Source organism: Martes martes (genome assembly GCF_963455335.1).
Source record: "Martes martes genome assembly, chromosome: 7".
In the NCBI taxonomy this organism is placed as follows: domain Eukaryota; kingdom Metazoa; phylum Chordata; class Mammalia; order Carnivora; family Mustelidae; genus Martes; species Martes martes.
The window spans coordinates 46206787-46227790 of record NC_137894.1 but is presented as its reverse complement, the minus strand read 5'-3'; the positions used below and the strand labels follow the sequence as shown (position 1 = coordinate 46227790).

The 21004-nt window shown below is 51.4% G+C and overlaps 1 protein-coding gene across 23 annotated transcripts in view; it reads left to right on the top strand.

The window, feature by feature from the left end:
- MEGF11 (multiple EGF like domains 11) overlaps positions 1 to 21004 on the top strand; it is a 336966-nt gene that overhangs the window by 271807 nt on the left and 44155 nt on the right. For all 23 annotated transcript variants that reach the window (XR_013967194.1, XR_013967195.1, XR_013967196.1 and 20 more), the window contains exons 9-10: positions 2959 to 3171; positions 10373 to 10547. Coding sequence is in view for 20 of the 23 variants with exons in the window: in XM_080809553.1 (XP_080665679.1) it covers positions 2959 to 3171; positions 10373 to 10547 (388 nt within the window). In the remaining 3 variants the exon portion in view is untranslated. The remainder of the gene's footprint in view (positions 1 to 2958; positions 3172 to 10372; positions 10548 to 21004) is intronic.

The window sequence follows — 21004 nt, the reverse complement described above, 5'->3', positions numbered from 1 at the left end:
GCAAATTAAACATGAAACGTAACGAGGGCTTTGCAGCTCATTTTGTAATTTAATTGAGCAATGGATCTGGTTGTTAATGGCACTATCAGACACGTTAGATTGATACGTTGCAAAGGAAGGATGTTTAAGTAGAAAACTAATTCCTGCTGTGATTACCCTTCTGTTCCACGGGCCCTGTTATTAGCGTGCTTTGTGGAAAATTCATTAGCAGTCATTGCTTGATCTCTAAATAAATAAGTTGTTTAAATTGTGAGTAGAAAAAAAAAAGAGGCTGATTATGTAAATGGATTAGGTTGTCAATATTTCATTTCCAGATTCTTTTTTTGTGGCTATGTAGTCAGTCACTTCCTAAATATGGCAGGTGGGGGAGTGCCCTTCAAGGGGAGTTCGCTGGCCGGGCCTCTGCACAGTCCTGCTGGGTGGCGGGGAGCAGGAATGTTCCAGCGAAAGCCGGAGTTGTCAAGAGAGTCTCCTGGCTTAAGTTTCTTGCCCTGGTGTCTGAGATATCTGAGGAGAACCAAACTGAGGGACTTCTGGGAAAATCCATTCTGAGGCTGAAGAGGAGTTGGCAATTCAGATAATGATTTTCCAGCCCTTTAATGCTTTGTGCCCTGCCCTTCTGCCTCAGTTTCCTTCTTTCCCTCCCCCATTCTCCTCCTCCTCCTCCTTCCTGTCTTCTCCCTTCTCTTTCTTCTACGGACAACCTCCTCCTCCTTCTCCCTTCCTCCCTCTGTTTTCTGTTCTCCTTCCCAAATGGAACCTTGGACTGGCTAAAATGTTGCAAAGTCTGCTGGGCAACAACCTCGGGTCATGTCGGCCATTTGAGCTTGGGACGCACCTCAGCTCTCCGAATCCCAGCCCTCTCAATGCCAGAGTGAGGGTGATGGGCATACCCGCTGCTTCAGGGGCCCAGGATCAGGCCTCAGGGCCTACTGAGCTGGGAGCCCCTCTCTGGCCGCTGCCCCCGGCTGCGGCCATCCTCTTCCCTCATCTGCTGCCCCTCCATTCTGCCACATCCCTCCTTTTGCCACAGTGACTCTGTGAGGGGACAATGGGTGGCATCTTCTTTGGGGAAGCCCTCAAGGTTAGACCCCAGTCACTCTCCTCCTCTCCCTGTCATCGTGGGTACAAGGTGACAAAGAGAAGACAGACACCCGGTGTAGAGTTGCCAAGACTTGGGCCTGACACCCCAGCCCCCTGGGTCTCAGACATTCGCCGCCCAGCTCTACAGCATCACTGGGGCCTGGCCACACCATCACCCTTGTGAGCAGCACCCGAGGGTCCCCAGACATAGCTGTCCCAGCCCCGCTGGGGAGAACAGCCCTGGCTCCAAGTCGTGACTCTCCAAGATTTAATAAAGAAGTTAGGGCTATGTTCTATTTTTTTTTTTTTTAAGCATCTTTTATAGCTCCCCTCCTCACCGTCATTGTGGAAGGCACGGCAAACTGGAAAACGGTTGTCTAGATGACAGAACACTTACAAATTCCTCAAGTCGACTCCGGGGTTAACATTTGGAATTCTTCCCTGTGAGCCTTTTCATGCCAGCACCTGAGGCAGAAGGTTGGATGGGCTCTGTTCTGGGAACTTCAGAAAACAGAATTAATAAGAACATTCATCATAACTAACATTTCTTCCTGAGCCCCTACCACACGTGGCATACCTCTCCAAACGTTTATATACCTTATCTCGTTTAATCCTCAAACAACATGATGGGCTTTAGTCTCATCATCCCATTTTATGCTGAGAAAGCAAATGTCAGGACTGACCTGCCAGCCCCACAGGAGCCCTGCTGCGATGTGGGTCATGCAAATCCCCAAGGCCATTTCCCAAGTCTCTGGGATGCAGGAGCCGCCCACCTCTTTTACCCTGGATACCCCCAGGTGTCCCTCTGACCTTATCAGGATCCAGGCACGGGGCAGTACTCTGCACCCCCAGGAAATAGCTCTGGTCTGGAGTGAGGGGTGTCAGGCGGTCAGCAGTGGGGGTCACGCTCCTCCACAGAGGACCCACAACCAGGGGCTATGGGGCAGTGGGTGGAATGATTGTGGGTACGCTGGGAGCTCGGAGGAGCAGGCAAACTACGTGACACAAAAGGGGCTCAGTCCTTCTCCTTCAGGGTGGGGCATGCCACCGGATGATGGGCGAGGCTCAGCCTCTGCTTTGGACACCCCTCTCCTGGCCCCATGTCCGAGGAAGAGGAAATTGTTGCTGCTGTTGTGGGGGATTCTCCCATCCAGTGAAGGAGGGTGCCTCTTGTACTCAGGAAGGTTCCGCACTGTGGAGGAGACATGTGTCCAGTCTGACCAAGAGAGACTGGACATCCTCCCAAAAGAGTAGGAAAAAAAAACCCGGAAACAGTAGAAATGAAAAGAACACGTTTCATGAACCAAGATGCCACCAATGGGAAGGTGAGCTGTCCTATCTACTGCTAAGAATGAAAACACTGATAATTAAACGATGACATGTCGTCAGCTGTAAGACGGAATCAATGGCAGAGATGCCCAAACGTAGTTGGCAAACATAAGGTCTATTGTTTAATGGGTACAGACACTTCAGCTTGGGAAGATGAAAAATTCTGGAGATGGTGGTTATGATTGCTCAAAATGCAAGTGTCCTTAGTGCCACTGAAAAGCGGTTGAAAGGGTAAATTTTATGTTGTGCATATTTTACTGCAATCAAAAAATGAAATAAAAACCACATTTCAGGCTTAGAAGCATTGAAATATGACAGTGCGAACTCAGGGCCAGGGGCCCGAGGAGGGGACCGGGCACGAAGCAGGGACCTGACTAGGGGACTGAACCGTCGTCAGTGCTTCCTGGGGGATGAGAAGGGAGCAGGGGAGGCTGGGATGGCATGTAGCAGAGCAGGCCCAGGCCTGGAGGCGGAGGGCGCATGCTGGCTGGATCTGGAAGGGGAGAGAAGGGGGCACAGCCTCAGCCCCGCTCTGCTGTCTTGCAGGTGCCAGGAGGAATGCCCCTTCGGGACCTTCGGCTTCCAGTGCTCACAGCGCTGTGACTGCCACAACGGGGGCCAGTGCTCCCCCACCACCGGCGCCTGCGAGTGTGAGCCTGGCTACAAAGGCCCGCGCTGCCAGGAGCGGCTGTGCCCCGAGGGGCTACACGGCCCAGGCTGCACCTTGCCTTGCCCCTGTCACACCGACAACACCATCAGGTATGAGCTGGGGTCCAGGAAGCCCGGGGACGCTTGGGTGGGCAGGCCCTGGTGGAGAGGGGGCTTCTTGGGGCACAGACCCCCGCCTCCAGCCTGGCCACCCAGGCAGGGCAGCGAAAGAGCTGGGACCTGAGCAGTCACCTTTGCTGACTAACCACTTTGCTGAAAAGGGGAAGGCAAGGCCACACAGACAGCCAGGACCAGGACCCAAGTCACCTGCGTCTGTCTGCCATACCCGGCTGCCAGCTCTGAAAGCGGGCCAAGCTGAGACCCGCCATGAAGGAGACAGGAGGGAGTTTGGGGATCCTGAGGACTCTGCCGTAGACTCCCGCAGAGCTGGGATGGCTGGGCTCCCATGCGACAGGCTCTGGGGGCATTGTCCATGAGAAATGTCCCCCTAGAGGCCTGGAGACAAGACTGCCAGGACAGAAGTAGGGGCTCGAGCCACAGAAGGTCCATACTAGGAGGGACCTTAAAGATTAGTAGGGCTCTCCTGGGGGGCCGTCCCAGACGTCCCAGAGGGCCGTCCCAGCAGGCCCCGGCTAGGATGGAGGAGTAGGAGGGACAGAGCTCAGGGCTGGCCTCTCCTTGCATTCTGTGTCCTTTTGGGCTGGAGGACGCCTCAGCTGAAGCCAGCCCCAGGCGCTGCTTCCAGAGGAGCCTGAGTCTGGGGAACGGAAGAGCCAGAGCTGCCCCCCGGGGCCCCCTCTTCCGCATCTCTTCACTTCCTCTCCGTGCACCAGTTAGCACCACCCTCTGGTAATAAAGGAGACTGTTGGTCCCAGAGAAGGCCTCCACGGCCCTTTATGTGGCTGCCTCTTACCTGGGTGGCGAAGGGTGGGGGAGTCTCCCCTCTCCCCTCGGACCTGTGGAACAGCTCTGGGGAGGACTGGCAGCTCTGGGTGGGGGGTATTGCTGCCATTCGCAAACTAGAGATGCCTCTTCCTTGCAACCCTGTTGCTGGGATGGCCAGGACTTGGCCTCAGCCCCCTTCTTCGTTTCCAACCTTTGATTCTTCACAAATCCCCCCAAGAGCCTCTGGTCACTGCTAGTGTTATGGCTTAGGTGGAGTCTGTCCTTGGTCCTCAGTCCTTGGAGCTGAGTGGCTAGGGTTAGCGCCACCTGCAAGGCGGAGGGCTGGGAAAGAGGCTGTTGAGAGGGGCTCTGGGGCCAGTAGAGCAGGCCCGTCTAGGACCCAAGCGCTCATTCCCTCAGTCATCCATTCAGCAAACACCGAGCGCCTGCAGGGCTGGGCCACAAAGAGGAAAAAGAGTCCCTCAGCTCCAGTCCAGCCCTCAGGAACTCGGGCCTGGAGCACTTACACACACTGAGCCCCTTCTACCTTAGTTCTGAAAAACACAAGACGGTACCAGTAGTGAGGCAGAGCTCTGTTTTATGAACTACTAAGAAAAGAGAATGCAACCAGCTGAACCATGATGTACCATTGATTGTACAGCACACCCAATATCTGAGATGTCAAGTGTAGGAGAAAGTGCATCTTAGAATCAGTGAGCTCTGTGTCACTGGCTCCGCTGGGTCCCGACATGTGCCCAAGTGACTGTGACCAGGGCTGTGTGTAGAAAGCACCAGAGGAAACTGCTGTGGTGGTCAGGGAAGTCTTGGAGGAGGTGGCACCTGGGCTGAATCTTGAGGACAGGGTGAGAGCTCTAAGGCTCTCGAGACAGGGAGTCCCTACAGCTGGGCAGAGGCTGGGCAGCTGCTTCAGCCTGTTGCACAGGTAGAGAACTGCACCAGGAGCTGCCACCCCTGCTGGCACTCAAGGGAAGACTCTCCCAGAGCCAGGAAGCAAGGCTACTGCTGAGGTCCAGTGCAGGGAGAATCCCTGCCCCAGAGATCCAACCACCCCCAAATTAAAGAGCTATTGTTTTCCTCCTGTGCCTGAGCAGCCGTGCCCTGCATAATTTATTCCTCCTCTGAAGGAGTCCTCGATGCATTATTAATTTAGAAGGACTCCCTCTTCTCCGTTGCTAATCTCAGCCCATCCAATATTGATGATTGTTTGCTTTACTGTCTTTAACACGTGTCCTGTCGCAGGGACTGGGAGTTGGTAGCGTCTCTTAGGACCTAGGGCTCGAGGCCAGGCCCCTCGGTGTCTGCAGGACACTGAGCTGTGTCACAGCACAGGCTCCTGGAGGGCAGGATCCCCTGGCCGATCCCCATCTGTGGCCTCAGCCTGGCACGGGGCCTGGCACAGAGCAGATCCTCTGTGAGAAGAATCATGGAATTCCTCCGGATCAGCCTACTCCTCTAGATGGTTCTGCCCCCAAGCTGATGTCTTATTTTTTAATTATTTATATATTTATTTTTAGTGATTGGCACGTTGGTCCAATGACTGAACCCATGACACTCACACGTTTTCATTCAGTCTAAGTCAGATCTTCTCAACGTGGCCGCTATTGACTTTTGGGGCTGGACAGTCCTTTGCTGTGGGGACTGTCATGTGCATTACAGGGGTCTCAGCAGCATCCCTGGCCTCTCCCTACGAGGCACCAGTGGCAAGAACCAGCCCCCCAAGTTCTGACAGGCGAGACTATTTCCTGGGGTGGATGGGAGAGGCAGTGTAGCCCACGGTTGAGAGCCTGTGGCCTGATTGAACTCTCTCATGCTGCCCTTGGCTTTGTCCTCATGGTCACAGAGAGCACCTCTCTTCTGTGTGGACACAGGTCACTCCTCCCTTCATGAGCCTTTGTCTCATTACAGAGCCTTCTCTTGGGAACCAAGAAAAGTAGAGGGAGGACTGTCTGATTCCTAATCTTAAGGCAGTTAAGCTGTCCTGGCTGGGGTCTGGGACACCTGAGTCCTGTCTTGAGAACTACCTCTGTCTGAGCAAATGTCCTGATAGGTGTACGTGTCCTCTCAGTATCTCAGTTTCCCAGTCTGTCCATCCCCTTTCATCAGACCAGTGGAGGTAGAAGTTCTCTTGTGGTCTTTGCAAGTGAAGCTTCTTCCAGCCAGCACCCTGAGAGATGGGGTGTGGGATCCCCTTCTAGAAGCCTAGCCTCCTCTCCGCCCTGGCTTCCAAGAGAGCTTACGACAGAGCTGCTCCAAGATGGTTTGCAAGGCCTAGAGTGTCTATCCCAGGGAGACAAAGCGCTCTCAGCCCCCAACCATAGGAAACCCTACTTGTCAGGCCCCAGCCTCTGTCTGCCTGGTGCCCTCCCCGCCCCGGGAGGCTGCTTCAAAGAGGCCGAATCCACGTGCCTGGGGAAGGAAGAAGTGGCTGGTGAGAACCCCCCATCACTTCGTTCTCTTTATAAATGCTCTGTGGCACCTACAAAGGAACGAGCCTCCTTCGTAAAGGAATAACCTTGAGAGAGAGAGCACCTCTGTCTCAGGCCTCTGTCGTGTCTCCTCCACAACTGGATTGTCATAGACGAATTCTAGCAGCCACGAGGGTGTATTACCTTTGAAAGATTTTATTTAGCCAACAGATGCAGCACTAATAGAAATCTCAGAGCAGCCAAAAAAAAGAAGGAAAAAAAAAAGACAGAAAAATCCACCCTGAAAAGATGCCTGTATTGTTCCACTTTCGGCTCCTATTAACTTGTGATTAATCTGTATCTGGGGAAAATGGCAGAAAGGCAAGGCAAGGAAAAGAAAAAAAAAAAAAAAAAAAACCTAGAGCAAACTGAGCCAGCCTGCACACCACTGTTTGTGACTTCTGCCTGAGCCTCACCAGCAGTCAACTTGCCCACTGTGGGACCAAAGGGAATGGCTCTTTCCCCGTAGGACAGAGGGGAGCGTGGGAGAGGGGGATGCCTGGAGAGATCAGATGTGAGGAAGGCACCCATTTCTGAGTCATAAACTGCTCTGCCAGCCCTCGCTGTGCACACTCACTTCAAAGGGATTTCAGAGGTTTTATAATAAATGACAAGCAATCAAACTAAGAAACTAGAAATCTGGGTTTTTTACATAGAATTTCAGGGAGGGAGAAAGAAGGGATTTCAGAATCAGTTTCAAGCTTTCTGGTTCTCAGAGTGGAAAGTAAATTTGGCACCGAGTACAGCCCTGAGCAGCCAAAACACTGGCGGCTGAGACAGCAAGCGGGCACTGCAGGAGCACTGAGAAGTCAGTGTTTGCCTGCCGGCACGTGCCTAGTAGGCTTCTCCCAGGGTGGTGGTCCCTGTGAGAGCCAGCGCCTGCGGCGAGAGAATCCACTGATGGGAAGAGCAGAAGCCTGCCTGAGACCCTTCGGCATTGCGGGGGTTGGGAGGAGCTGATGGCCGCAGCTGATGCTGCTGGGTCCCTTTGCTAGATCCACGTGTGTCTGTCTCCAGGACTGTCACTGAGGCAGTCCCTCTAACCCCAGGGGAGGCCCCTGGAAGGTTGGATCCAAGAAGGGGATGGCTCAGACTGTTGAGACAGAGCGGCGTGGCCCACGTCTGTCTGGCTGAAGGTCAGGGCCACCAAGTGGGGGCCGCCCCTCCCCATAGCACCCATACAACCTACTGTTTCCCCCTCACAGTGTGGGGCTCAAGGAGGAGTTTGTCTGGAGCCAGGAAAGTCAGAAAGTCTTCAAGCCCTCATCCCCCTACATGATTCTTCTTTTTTGCCTATTTACAGTTTTTATTGCTTTACATCTGTTTATAACAGAGGCTCAGTTTGGGGAAGTTCAAGAATACATAGAAATTTAAGAAAAAGTTTTGAATCCCTCATAATTTCTCAACCCAGAGATGAGCCCCAAAATCATCTTGTTGTGACTTGCTTGTTCTTCATCTATGTCAAGATATGTATATAGATAGACATAGATATCTATATTTACATCTGTACCTATATCTATCTATATATTTTCCTTTTCCCCATATTTTAGATCATGACTTTGTATATAATTTGCTTGATTCACTTCATCTTCTGTCACTAACGAGTCTGGAAAACATTTGAGTACTTCTCTGACATCCCTTCATATGAACTGTCATAATTCGTTTAACGAGCCCTTTGTTGTCAGAGGCGACATGAGGCCATCAAACAGACCTGGGCTTGAATCCCCGCTGCCACTGACTTAGCCATGTGACCTTGGGCAAGTCACATAACCTCCAAGTCCCATCTGCAAAATAGAGGCTCTCATGCCCAACTTGCAGGCTTATCTGAAGATTAGAAATATGTGTGAATTGCCTGGTGCTTTTCTAGCCTGGTCACATTATTGTTTAAATTTCTTGCATTTTCCCACTGTTATAAATAATGCTTTAGGGAACATTTCTGTGCATAAATCTTTCCCCACAACTCTCATTATTTCCTTAGAATAGAATCTTAGAAATGGAATTCTGAGACCAAAGGTCTGAATATTTTTAGAACTCTTGATACATAACCCCAAATAGTTTTCCAGAACCCTTTATCAGCATTGAGTATTGTCCCTTTTCTTTAAAAAAAAAAAAAAAAAACAAAAAAACTTTACTATTTTGATAGAGAAAAAGTGATATCCAGTTGTTAGTTTGACTTGGTAATTAACGAGACAAAACATTTTCCAAAATGATTATTAGCTACTTGCACTTACTGTTCAGGAATTGTCTGCTCCCATCCATCCCTCATTTTCTGTGAGAAAACCAGGGCTCCCAGAAGAGAGCTTGGCTGGGCTTCACACAATTAGTGTGTTCATTAATTCATTTGCCAAATATGTACTGAGCATCTCCAGTGTGCCAGGGACACTGCGGGGCCCTGGGGTACAATACAGAGAAAGGTGAAAGAGACAAAGGGCCTTCCCCTTGGAGCTGCCTCCTGGTAGGGGAGACAGATGATAAGCAAGTCAATAGACACAGACAATAATTACTCGTAGTGAAAGTACTGTTCACTCCCACATACTTAACCGGGCAGTGAATACAAGCCAGGTACTGGGGGTCCACCAGTGACCCAGGGAGACGAAGCCCGTGTCCTTGTGGAATTTAATAGAACCAAGACTTGTACTCAGGCTCCCCTGCCAGCCCAGAGCAAGCTGCTTTTGATCCTATCCCTTCAGCTGGACTCCGGAGCTGAGAGACGGGTGACCCAGGGAATCTAGGAAGATTGGCTTGTCTCTACCATCCAGCATCTTCTCTGGAGTGTTAGTCTAGGTTCTCCCCATGTGCAAGAGATTTACTGGGGAGACAGCTTTGAGGGGAAATGAGGGGGGGACTGGGGCGGCTAGGAAAACATCAGACTTCGGTGTAGGTCTGACCCGGTGGAGGAGAGGGAGGGAAGGAAGGAAGGCGGGGGGTGGGGGGGAAGCCTTGGTCTGTATCACGGTTCTAAGAAAGACTGGCAAGATTCGGAGTCTTCAAGCCAAACTGCCATTAGAGGAGTCTTAGACATCCCAGGAATATGCTGACTTTAATACTCCTGCCCTGGTGTAGCCGGGAGCAGCCCAAGGAAAGGGTGGGCTCTGAGCAAATACAGTGATGGATTTCAGACACCGTAGCTGGGGCCGTTGGGCATTTACCCTGGCCACAGAAGCGCTGAGAAGCACATGGTCCACACCGGCATCGCTTCTGATCATGAATGGATAGCAGCTGTTAGATCACACCTCTGCTAGCCAGGGGTTGCCCTACTCTCTAAGGATCATGCCGGGCAGCCCCTGCCTCTGGCCTAGACAGAGAGGGAGTGGAGACGATTACACTCACTTTGAAAAAGCACTAGCAAAGCCCAGTTGGAAGGTATTCTCTCCAGTGTAGACATTGCCAGAGGCGGGAGGCCCCATCTGCCCTGAGGTCTCATTTTACCTTAGCAAATGTCTGCAGAGTATCTACAATATGCAGAACCAGTGGGTCTCACTGTAGCCGACTTGTGCCTGCCCTCACACCAGGCATCTGCTCTGGGTACAGGGTGAGTGAGGCTCTGCATTTCTAGAGAAGGGCTAGAGAAGGCACTAGTCCTAGAGAAGGGACTGAAGAAGGCTGCCTTCTTCTTTGGACTCTGTGTACTTATGTTAGAAAGAGCACTTCTTTGGGAATCAGAAGACTTGTGTCATAATCCCGATTTTGTTGCTTCCTCGCTATGTGACTTGAGGCAAATTATATAATTACCATAAGCCCTAGTTTCTTGGGGCCATTAAGGCCATGTGACTTTGGCACCTTCTGACAAGGCAATAAGCAATTTAACCTCAGGCCCTTGGATCCTGCTACCCTGGTGACCAGAGTTGGGATGGGCGGAGTGTGGGATGGGGCTGGCTCCCCAGCCAGACTGTCCTCTCTTTCTTCTCTCATCTGCTCAGCTGCCACCCAGTCACTGGAGCGTGCACCTGCCAGCCAGGCTGGTCTGGCCAGCACTGCAATGAGTCCTGCCCCGCTGGCTACTACGGCAACGGCTGCCGGCTGCCTTGCACCTGTCAGAACGGCGCCGACTGCCACAGCATCACCGGGAGCTGCACATGTGCCCCAGGCTTCATGGTAAGATGGGAAGGACCTCCCGTGGCCCCAGGCTCCCCACCCCACACAGGAGTGGAGACTCTGGGAATGTGGCCCTTTGCCCAGGGATGAAGGATACAAGTTTCTGTGCCCAGAGATAGGACTTCTGACCCCAGAGCCCCCAGGCCGTTCTCGAAGAGCCAGTTCCCCCGGTTTCTGTAATTGTGGATGGAATAGAAGGAGAGGGTCTTTCCATTGTCCCCTCCCTATGGAACACCAGTTGTCTTTGCGCCCACTTCCTCCCTGTCTAAATCCAATGCACATGGTGTTTTACATCATAATAACCATAGTACACACACACACAGTTTTGCATTCTACTTGCTTTCACCCACATTTGCTGCTCGGGGTTCTTAATTATCATTTTAAATAGCTGCATACCCCTGCAGGAGCTGCCGTACCCCTCCTCCCCCCAGTTTACTCAACCATCCCTTACTGCTGAATATTGAGTTGTTTCCAATGTTCACAGCAAATGTTGCAATAAGCATCTTCCTACAAACAGCTTTTCCTCTCCTATTGAATTATTTCCTTAGGGTGAATTCCCAGGGTCAGTGGGCATAATATATTTATGGCTCTTGATGGATGTTGCCATATTACTTTCCTCAAGGGTTATATAAATCTATACCGCCAACAGCCATGTGTGAATGTACCTATTTCAAAACAACTTTGCTAACATCCTTTTTTCTTTTCTTTCTTCTTTCTTTCTTTTTCTTTTTTTTTTTTTTTGTTTTTTGCTAATTATATCAGTAGAAAATGGCTCCTCGATGTTGTTGTTCTAATTTGCATTTCTCTGATTACTAGGGAGAGTGAACCTTTCCCCCGCGTGTTTACTGTTTGTGGTTTCTCATGAATTATGCTGGTTTTTATGAGGTTAGGGAACTTGACACTGGAAGTGGAATCTTGTCCGAAGGCGGGGCATGCCCAGCAGTCTGAGGACCCAAGCACTCGTGGGGGCAGAGTAGGGGGGCGGGGAGGATTTCCCTGTGGCCATGTATTTTGCTGTGCTATAGGAAGTGGTTGGTGCAATACAGACCATGGTCTTTGGAACCAGACTGGGGTCACATTCTGGCTGTCCTCTATCACTGACTGTGACACCTTGGGCCAGTGAGTTAACCTCTCTCCAGATCGGTTTCCTCACCTTTGGAATGGAACGCCTGCCTTGCAAAATTGTGACCAGGTGGAGAGATAGACCATAGAAGGTAGCTCCCGCTGGTGCTGGCCACACTTTAGTGAGTATATGGAGGGGTGGTGGGCCTTCTGACCTTGCAGATACTGACCCAGTCGAAGGGGGTGGGGCCCAAGGGTCTGCCTTTGCAACAAGCTCTAGGTGATGTCAGTGCTGATGGTCAGTGGCCTCACACTGAATAAGGGTGGTGCTTAACTTGGACTGCGCCTTGGAATCACCTGGCAGCTTTGCAAAACAGATGCCTGGGCCCCACCCCCGCTTTCCAGAGACACTGATATGTTTGGTCTAGTTGAGGCTAGTATGCTGCCAAGGGGAGACCCACTGATCTACAAGGAAGCCATGCTCATGATGTGGAAGTGTGGCTTTGCCTAGGGACTTTTGTGGGCAGGTTTGTCATGGGTAGAACAGAACTCTGTTTGGTTCCTTCTTCCTCCTCCCTAGTGCAGGTGAAATTGAGTAAAAATGAATTCTAGTGACATCTTTTTTTTTTTCTTTTAAAGATATTATTTATTTGACAGGCAGAGAGGCAGGCAGAGAGAGAGAGGAGGAAGCAGGCTCCCTGCTGAGCAGAGAGTTTGATGCGGGGCTCGATCCCAGGACCCTGATCCCAGAACCCTGGGATCACAACTTGAGCCGAAGGCAGAGGCTTCAACCCATTGAGCCACCCAGGCGCCCCTCTAGTGACTCTTTGAAAGAGAAAGAAGTCAGTTCCTCCTGCGGGTCTCCTTTCTAATTTACCTTCATTGGTGTGAGCTCTGGCCATCGCTTCCACAGAAAAATGGAGTGCCCTTGGTTTTGGGCTTTGGGTAGGAGAGAATAGTTGGTTGGGGTTAAAAATCTCACACAGTCAAGTGATCAGGAGATGGAAGCAGAATTGAACTGCCCACACCAGAGCCTTTAGTGGGGCCTTCTGACCCTGGTCCCAGTTTCGCTACTACGGCTTTGGGCAGGTGGCTTTCTCTCTCAGGGTCCCAATTCCTTCGTCTGTAAAGGATAAGTGTGCAGGGGAAATGAACACACTGGTTTCTAAGATGCTCCACAATGTGGACTCCATGGACCATGTCAGGAAACAGACCCTTATGGGGAAAATAAAGGGAAGTAGGAGCAAGGAGGGGATAGGTGAGAAAGAGAAAGAGAGAGAGAGAGAGAGAGAGAGAGAGTGTGTGTATGTCTATGTCTGTCTGTCTGTGTCTGTGTGTTTAAAGGTTGTATACATTGTATGTGGGCCTGCCAAGAGTCCCATGTTCTTTTTCCTCACCCCAACTGCCTGCCTGGTCATTGTTCCTCAATAGAAGGAAGAATTAGCACCCTTCAGGGGCTAGAGAGGCCAGTGTCTGTGCGCCCACTGCCCCCAGGCCAGGGCTCCTGCAGGCTGGAGGCCAGCCCACTCCTTCTCTTCCTCCCATCTGGGATGCAGATGACTTCCTGCCCTTGAACTTTAGGAGACTTGGCACTTGCAGGAATCATCTCTTTGTGAAGTCCCACCTGCCTGGGGCTCAGGGCTAAGACAGTTTGTAAGCCAAACTGCCCTGGTGAGACCCTGTGAATTCTCATCCATCTCCTCCTGCCCAGCCTCATTATACCTGGAAAGGTTCTTCTGGGGCCCTGTTGGGTGTTGAGCAGGAGCTGCTGGAGGTGATTACAGAATAGTCAATTGTTCTCATCCAGCGTGACTCATTCCTGCATGCACCAGACTCCAAGAGGGAACTCATTACTGTTGCCTTTACCCCAGCTTCTGAATGAATGCAACTTCCTGCAATTAGCTAGCTCTGGTCAGGGTCAGGGATTGAGGCAATCAGCAGGGCAGACTTGGCTGAGACCCTCCCTAGAATGCCCTGCCATCAATAATAATTAGCAGTGCCTTTATTTGCTAGTTAGTCTATAAATTTATGCAGCTGCCCTTTTCCTTGAAAGATTTTTTAGGATGAGCAGTTAATTAGTTAATTAAAAGAGCCCTTTTCTCAGTGTTTGGAGACCTCGATCCTAGGCTCACTAACCTTGAACATGTCGCTTCATTTTGCTGGGCCTCAGTTTCCTCCTCTGTAAGATGGGAGTCACGTCCATCCTGTGTGCTATGGGATGTGAGTATCAAACATCCCCAGCTGGCCCCTCTCTCCAGAGCCTGTCCTGCAAACTGCTGTACAGGGAGGATGCCAGGATAGCTTTAGGAAAGCAGAGTCTCTGAGGGCTGGGAATGGCCTCAGACTCAACAGAGATGTGAGAAGCACTGCTAGGGTGGTCCAGAACCGCCCCAGGGAGTCCAGTGACAAGCATGCTCCAGCCAGGTGGTCCCCAACCTCTGCAGAGGCCATGAGAATATGGGGCAGGAGCAAGCCCACCTGGCGATCCAGGTGTGCTGGCCCTCATACTCTATCTCCTTCTTTCCCAGAGCACTAGACATTTACTCTGCCAAGGACTTGGGGAGGGGCGGCTGGGGGTATGGAAAGGGCTAATCAGACATCCTTCTAGTCTTCAAAGAGCTTGCGCTTAGTGATAATCCTATTCACACCAGTAGCAAACACTTAGGAGTTCTTGCTGCATGCCTCATCTCTGTCCCTCACAAGAGCGTGATGGAGGTGCACTTTCATGTTCCTCAACTTGAAAATGAGCTGAAGTTCAAACAGGGTAAGTGACTTTGCCCAGGATCACAAAGCCACTGAACTCTCACAGGTTAGATGATAGACTTTAATTGACAGGTCACTATGGAACCACACAAACCTGAGCTCAGATCCTTGCCCTCCAATCTCCACTCTGCCTGCTGGCAAGTCACTTACCCTGCCTAAGCCTGAGTTTCCTCATTTGTTAAGAGAAGACTTTGTCATGAGACTGAGAAGCTTCATACGGAAAGTTTGCCATTCAGTGCCTGGGACACAGTAAGCACCCAGTAAAATGGTAGTAATTATTGGTGCACTGTAAGAGTAGTAGGGGAATAGCGCTGCTTCTAAGCCCAGCACCCCTCCCGTCAAGGAAAGTGTCAAGATGAGCTACACCCAGGGGTTCTGTTGGAGCAAGCACAGTCATGAATACTAATGAGTCCAAGCAGGTCCACCCAAGCACCCGTGGGTCACCCTGAATAGTCAGTCTCAGGAGACATTGTGGGGGGAGCACACCTGTCAGTGTTTGGGGAAATGGACATAGGGCTGGAGATAGGAATAGAGTCTAAGCATTGTATATGTTAGCTTGGCAACAACAGTGGAATCATGAGGCATGCTTTGCTGAATTGCACTGGAGCTGCTGGGTGGGGCAAAAGAATTCTGAACTGGAAGGTGGGAAACCAGGTTCCCAGCTCTGGTTCTGCTAACTTGCAGGACTTCCGTTTCTTATCTGTAAAGTGGGAATGATAGTTTCTACCCAACAGGAACAGAGTTATGGGAACCAGTCATTAAAATGGGAGGGCTTAATATTGGGAGTGGCATTGTGTCAGCACCTTGGACAGCGACCAGGACGCTCTCTTCCAAGTTTGCTCTGGTTCTCTTAAAACCTAGGGTCCTTACCCAGTCAGAACACCAGGGGCAGCAAGGGTGGGGAAGGGCAGAGTGAGGGTCCCTTGACAGGGGGCACAGGCCAGCAGAGTCCTGTGTGTGTTCACGTGAAGGATAATCCAGGACGTGAGGAGGGCAAAGCTGAACTGTGGTTGAAGGGACTAGGTGGAGCTGGCCCTCCACTTGGAAGCTGAAATCACGTCATCCTTCTCCATGGCTTCTCATTACCCACCAAACAAAACTCAAACCCCATTCCTTTGTAACCTGCCCTTAAAACTAGTTAGTCTACCCTAACCACCTCCTGCTAAGTCCTGCCACAAACCTGTCCTATGGCCACACATAACTCACATTTCCCCAAGTACAGTGTCGGCTTTGAGGCCTCTGCCTGTGCCTTTTCTCAGGCTTTTCCCTCCTCCTGGAATGCCCTCCCCATTGTCCTTATCTTAGCCGATGAAAATCATTCTCAGCCTTTCAGGGCTGAGATCAAAGGCTGCCTCTTCCATGAAGCCTTCCCTGAATAGTCCTGTCTTCAGAATTAAGCCTTTCATCTCCTCTGTTCCCATAGCAAGTGGCTATGCTCAGAGTCTGTCTCCCTCCAACACCGTACCCACTCTCCCAACTGCTTGCCTTCTGGTCCATGTTGGCCATATAACTATCTCACTCAGTGTACTCACTTTGAAATCAACAAAATTTGGGGGAAGAGCAATGAATGCCCTGAAAGCAGAAGTTTTCAGAAGTGACCTTCATAGGAAAGAAGTTCATGGTATTTCTTGAAGGACCATGCCACCAGGGCTGGCGCTTAAAAATACCCGTTGTCTTCTCGCAGTTCAGATAAACAGGTTTTGGCAGTGGACTAGAACAGCTGTTCCCCAGCATCATCTCTGGGGGTTTTGGGGGGGTGGGCAGCAAATAATGTGAGCTTCTACCTTACGCAGTACTATGTAGTGGTTACTCAGAGACTCTGGAGCCAGATTCCCTCTCTTCAAATACTGTCTTTGCTGCATACTAGCTGTGTGACCTTGGGCAAGATATTTTACCTCTTTGTGCCTTTGTTTTCTCATATATGAAAGGGGAGTAATAATAAAGTCTGTTGGATTACTGGGCTGCTTAATTAGTACATATAAGATTGCTAGAATACCTGGCATATTCATATTCTTCCAGCAAGAGTGAGCTTATTATCATCATCATCATTAATATTATTGGCAGTGCTGCCACTGCTGTTGTTGTTTACCCACTGGGTCCCCTACCTAAAGAGACTCACTGGTCCTGGCGCAAAGGCCTTCTTTGGGGGTACAAGGAGAAAGGGAAGCAAGAGGAAGAGAGTAGAGTTAGTTGAAACTTCCTTCTGGTTGGGAGCAGCAGAGTTGACGGGGGCTCTTGGGCTCCCAAGGGCAGCCACAAAACAGAAAATAGACTTTCTCATCATGGGAGGGGGCGGGGGAGAAGGCCGCTTCTCAGCTCCTCCACACGCCTCTGCTGACCAGCTTTCCTTAATTAAGGCCACACCTAGGTGGCCAGGCTGATGAAGCATCCTCTGCTGCTCTCGGACTAATTGCTGCCACCTTGGCACCTGCAGCAAGTGGCCTGTGAGGTCGCCAGAGCAGCAGAGCCTGGATTTCCGGGACCTCCTCCCTGCGTAGAACCGTGTGCCTGGGAGATAAGGGGCCCTCTGGCCATTGCTCAGCACAGATGCTCCCTTTCAGCTCTGGCTACAATGGGTACAGTGAGACTGGGAGGCGGGAGAGAGAAGCTCGGTGTCCCCACCCATGGGAATCGGGGCCTATATTTCTCCCCTGGATGACAGAATTTCTATTACCTTAAAGGGCTCATCTATTTATGCTGCAATTTTTTGAAGCCCTGTCTGCTGTTATTGAACCGTGCGTGCTGGCGAGGGGAGCGGGCACTCCATCACCCAAATGAACAAACTCGTTTCCACATTTTTCTCCCTTTCCTCTGTGCTGTCGGTAGGTCAGTCGCAAACCTCAGCTGCTCGGGCCAGGGAAGGCAGGACAAGGGTGAGAGTTATGAAAATCCTGATCAGTGAAGCAGTGATTGAATTTTCCTCCAAGGTTTCTGGTGTCCTTTAAGATGTCACTCTCCCCCAGCCCCCACCCCAGAGCTGGACAAAATGCGTGCCTGGAAGTCAGGAGGGAGGACAGCTGCGAGGCCAGAAGAGAAACGTGGACTGGGGAAGTACAGCCAGGTGTCATGTATAGAATATGTGTGTTTCCTGTTCTGATTGTTTTGTTCTTTTTCAAACCCGAGGTCTGCAGGCTAGTAGCCCTACGCTTTCCATGCCCCATCCCTGCCTCCTGCCATTGACTAGCTTTCTAATTATAATAAAAGATTTTCTGGCTCCTGCACTGGAGACGAGGAATTCACCCTCCAGCTGCCCTGCCCGTGTGAACAGAGGAGCACCGGTACCGCAAATGAGCAGAAGTGATTGAAAAATATAAACACATAAGCACCCCACTCCAGCGCTCCTATCCTAGCTCCGTCCTCGCCTGCCGGGTGGCCTGGGCCCAGTTATTTATGCTTCTCAAGCCTTGGTTGTTCATCTACAAAACGGGGTAAATAGCGGTACTGTGTTGTAGGGTTCTTAAGATTAAATTAGGTAAATATATACAATGTTTCAAGCCAAGGCTGGCATGTAACAAATGCTCAATAAATGATTGTGGAGGTCCCTGACAGAGTTGTGTAGGGATGGTGCACAAGAGGTCAAAGGCATGGACTTTGGGGTCAGACAAGCCTGGACTGGAATCCCATGTCTGTCCCTCAGCCGTGTGTACTTGGGTGATGTACTCAGCCCCTCTGAGTACCTCCTTCTCCTGAGTTTGCTGTCCCCAGAGCAGATATCTATGGATTTTTCCCAGGGCAGAGAGGGATGGGGCTGGGGGAACGGTCACAAGTGTGTTAAATCATGTTGGCAATTAATCCACAGAGCAAAGTAAGGGAAATTGGGTTTATGTCACTAAGGCAGAGTCCAGCCTTCTCGCTCTGGGACCCTGTGGTTTGTGGCTTTATTAGGGTAAACTGCTGACTATTCTGTTCCAAAAAAATAACACTGCCATGTCACGCCATCCTCTCGCTGCCATGCTCCTCACGTCTTTAACAGTGCCCTCGTTATTGGGATCTGGAGCTGGGGCTTTGGTCCAGGCCTGGAGCCTGGAGCTCTCTGCAGGCAGACAGAAGAGGGTGTGGGAGCTGAGGCGTCCATGCTTAGAGCTGCTGCCGTGTTCTTTTTTGTCCAAGTCTCTGGAGTCGATGGGATTTCTGCCTCTGCCAACTCCAGGGTCCACCACCCGAGATGGTGGGGCTGGGCCATCGTCAGAGGAGCTGCCCTGAAGGGTCTGGAGGAAGCTGACAAGCAGGGTGTGAAGGCCCACCCTTGGAGCACCAGGGGACTGCGGCAGGCCCCCTCCTCTTCGTTACTTTACGTAATCCTCACAACCGCCCTGCAGGTGGGGGCTGTCAGGATCCCCAGTTTGCAGATGAGGAAACCGGGGCTCAGAGAGATGAAGTGCCCTTCCTTGGTTGGTAAGTGGCCACCAGGAGCTGAGCCTGTACCTGCCTGAACCCAGAGCCTGCACTTTGAGCCACAAACCTAAACCATCTGGAAAGGAGAGGGTTGCGGGTCTGTGGGAAATCAGCAGCTTGGAGACCCTCTCAGGCCTTTTCCGAGGAAGGGGACAGTCCCGACAAACTCATTTCTCAGTGGGAGCCTAGTGCCCTCCCTTGCTTTGTCTTTGAGGAGAGGTCGGCTGGGATCCTCAGTCTCCCTCCCTGCTTTGGGGTGGCCCGTCTCAGCTTTACCCGGCCACCTCACACGTGGGCTTGTTAGGCTCACGGCTCTCCCGTGAGGAAAGCAGGGTGAGAATTGTTAGCTTTGTGGCATAGACGAGGAAACCCAAGTTCAGAGCGGTTAAATTCTTGTCCAGGCTATCATGACTTGTGGAGACATCAAGCTGAGCCTTGAACCCAAGGCTTATGGCTCCAAGGCCCTGCTTGCCTCAGGACGGCTGTGTGGGAAGGGGAGGTCAGTCCTGAGGAGAAGGCCAGCCAGGAGGCCGAACGGGGCTCCAACCCTGCCCCTGTCGCTACCTCGTTATTTGACCAAGTCACCTCACCTCTCTGTGCCTTAACTTCATCCTCTATGAAGATAGGTGTTCCCTGTCTTCTGGGGCAGATGTAAAGCTGAAATGAAACACTTCTGGGAAGGACTGGAGGAAGGGCCAAGGTGTGTGCACGTGGAGGCTTGAGGGGGAGCAGTGGGCCCCAGGCTCGCAGACTGACCCCCTCGCCAAGCTGGCGGGTCTGGAATAAAGGATGAACCCACTCCCCTCCTGCTCCCCCTGCCCTCCAGCTCCAAGACCCGCCTAGCCGTCTCCCCACTTAGTCATTAGCACCAATAATCCCATCTGTGGGAGTAATTATGCACCCCGGGAGGGGAAGGGATTCCTGCCAGAAGATGTGATAGGTCTGGGTAATGAAAGATGTTGCAGAAAAAGGCCACAAATAAATTACTTCAAGGTGGGGTTAGCTAATAGGAAACTAACAATGGGGGTAAATGCGCGCATACACACACAAACAAACACAACCCGAAAAACCCTCAAAATTTTTTTTCAAAAAACAGTACTAAATAATTGTCCCCTCTCCTTAGAGTTTTGAGGAAGGGTGTGAATTCCTAAGACTGGCACAGGGGAGCTAGGAAGGGGCACCCCAGGCTTCAGATGTGCAGGGCTGGAGGGAATGTGAGGGAGAGAGAGGGAGCAGAGCAGGCAGGGCCTTGTGTGCCAGAGTGGGGGCCTGTGCTGAATTCAGCAGGCAAGAGGGAGCCCCTGAGCAGGGGCATGACAAAACAGTGCTGCACTTGACCTCCATACCCCGTGTGGGGAGAGGGGGTCGTCATTGTCTGAAAACTCAGCATACAGTATGTGCTCGGTAGTTGCGGGTTCCCATTTCTCTCCGTGGTTCTCCCTGTAGAGGCTTCTTGGCTCAGTGGGGAGAGCGTGGGCTTTGAGCTGGGGGAAACCAACTTTGAAACTCACCAACTGGGTGAGGGGAAACAGGGCAGGCACCACGAACATGGCCCAGTGCAGGAAAATCTCAGTATCTCTCCTTACGTCTGCCGTGGCCGGGGCTCTTGGGAACCATGTGTAATAATCAAAATGCCTCAAGCATTATGGCACTTCCTCAGGGCAAGGCCTGTTCTAAGAAGATTACATGGGTCAACTTATTTAATCTTCAGCACTACCCTTGGAGGAAAGCTCTACATCCCTATTTTATAGATAGGAAAACTGAGACACAGAGAGGTTAGTAACTTGCCCCAAGTTTGTCAGTTATCCCCCGTTAAAACTGAAAAAAATAAAATGCCCAAGGCCCCATTGGAACCTCTATGCCCTGCTTTTTCTGTGGGCAAACCCCAAAGGATCCTTGCTGGCTCCCCAACCCCCTCCTCCAGGATAAATCCTTAACCATGGCCATGGGGGTGCTCCAGCCAAGAGAGCTAAAATTGAAAGTACCCTCAGACAGGAGTGCGGATCAGGCATCCATCAAGTAGTTCAGGGGAAGGGTCAGCTTGCCGGGTGGTGGTGTGGCTGGAGGGCCCAGTCCCCACCAGGACCCCCGTCCGCACGGCAGTTCTAGTGAAGTTTTAGAATGTAAGTGAGGTTCGGTGGGGTAGAGTTCAGAGCCGACGACCCAGAATTCTTGAGGCATCTTTGGTGCAAAATGGTGGTTTATTGGAGCACAAGGACAGGACCCTTGGGCAGAAA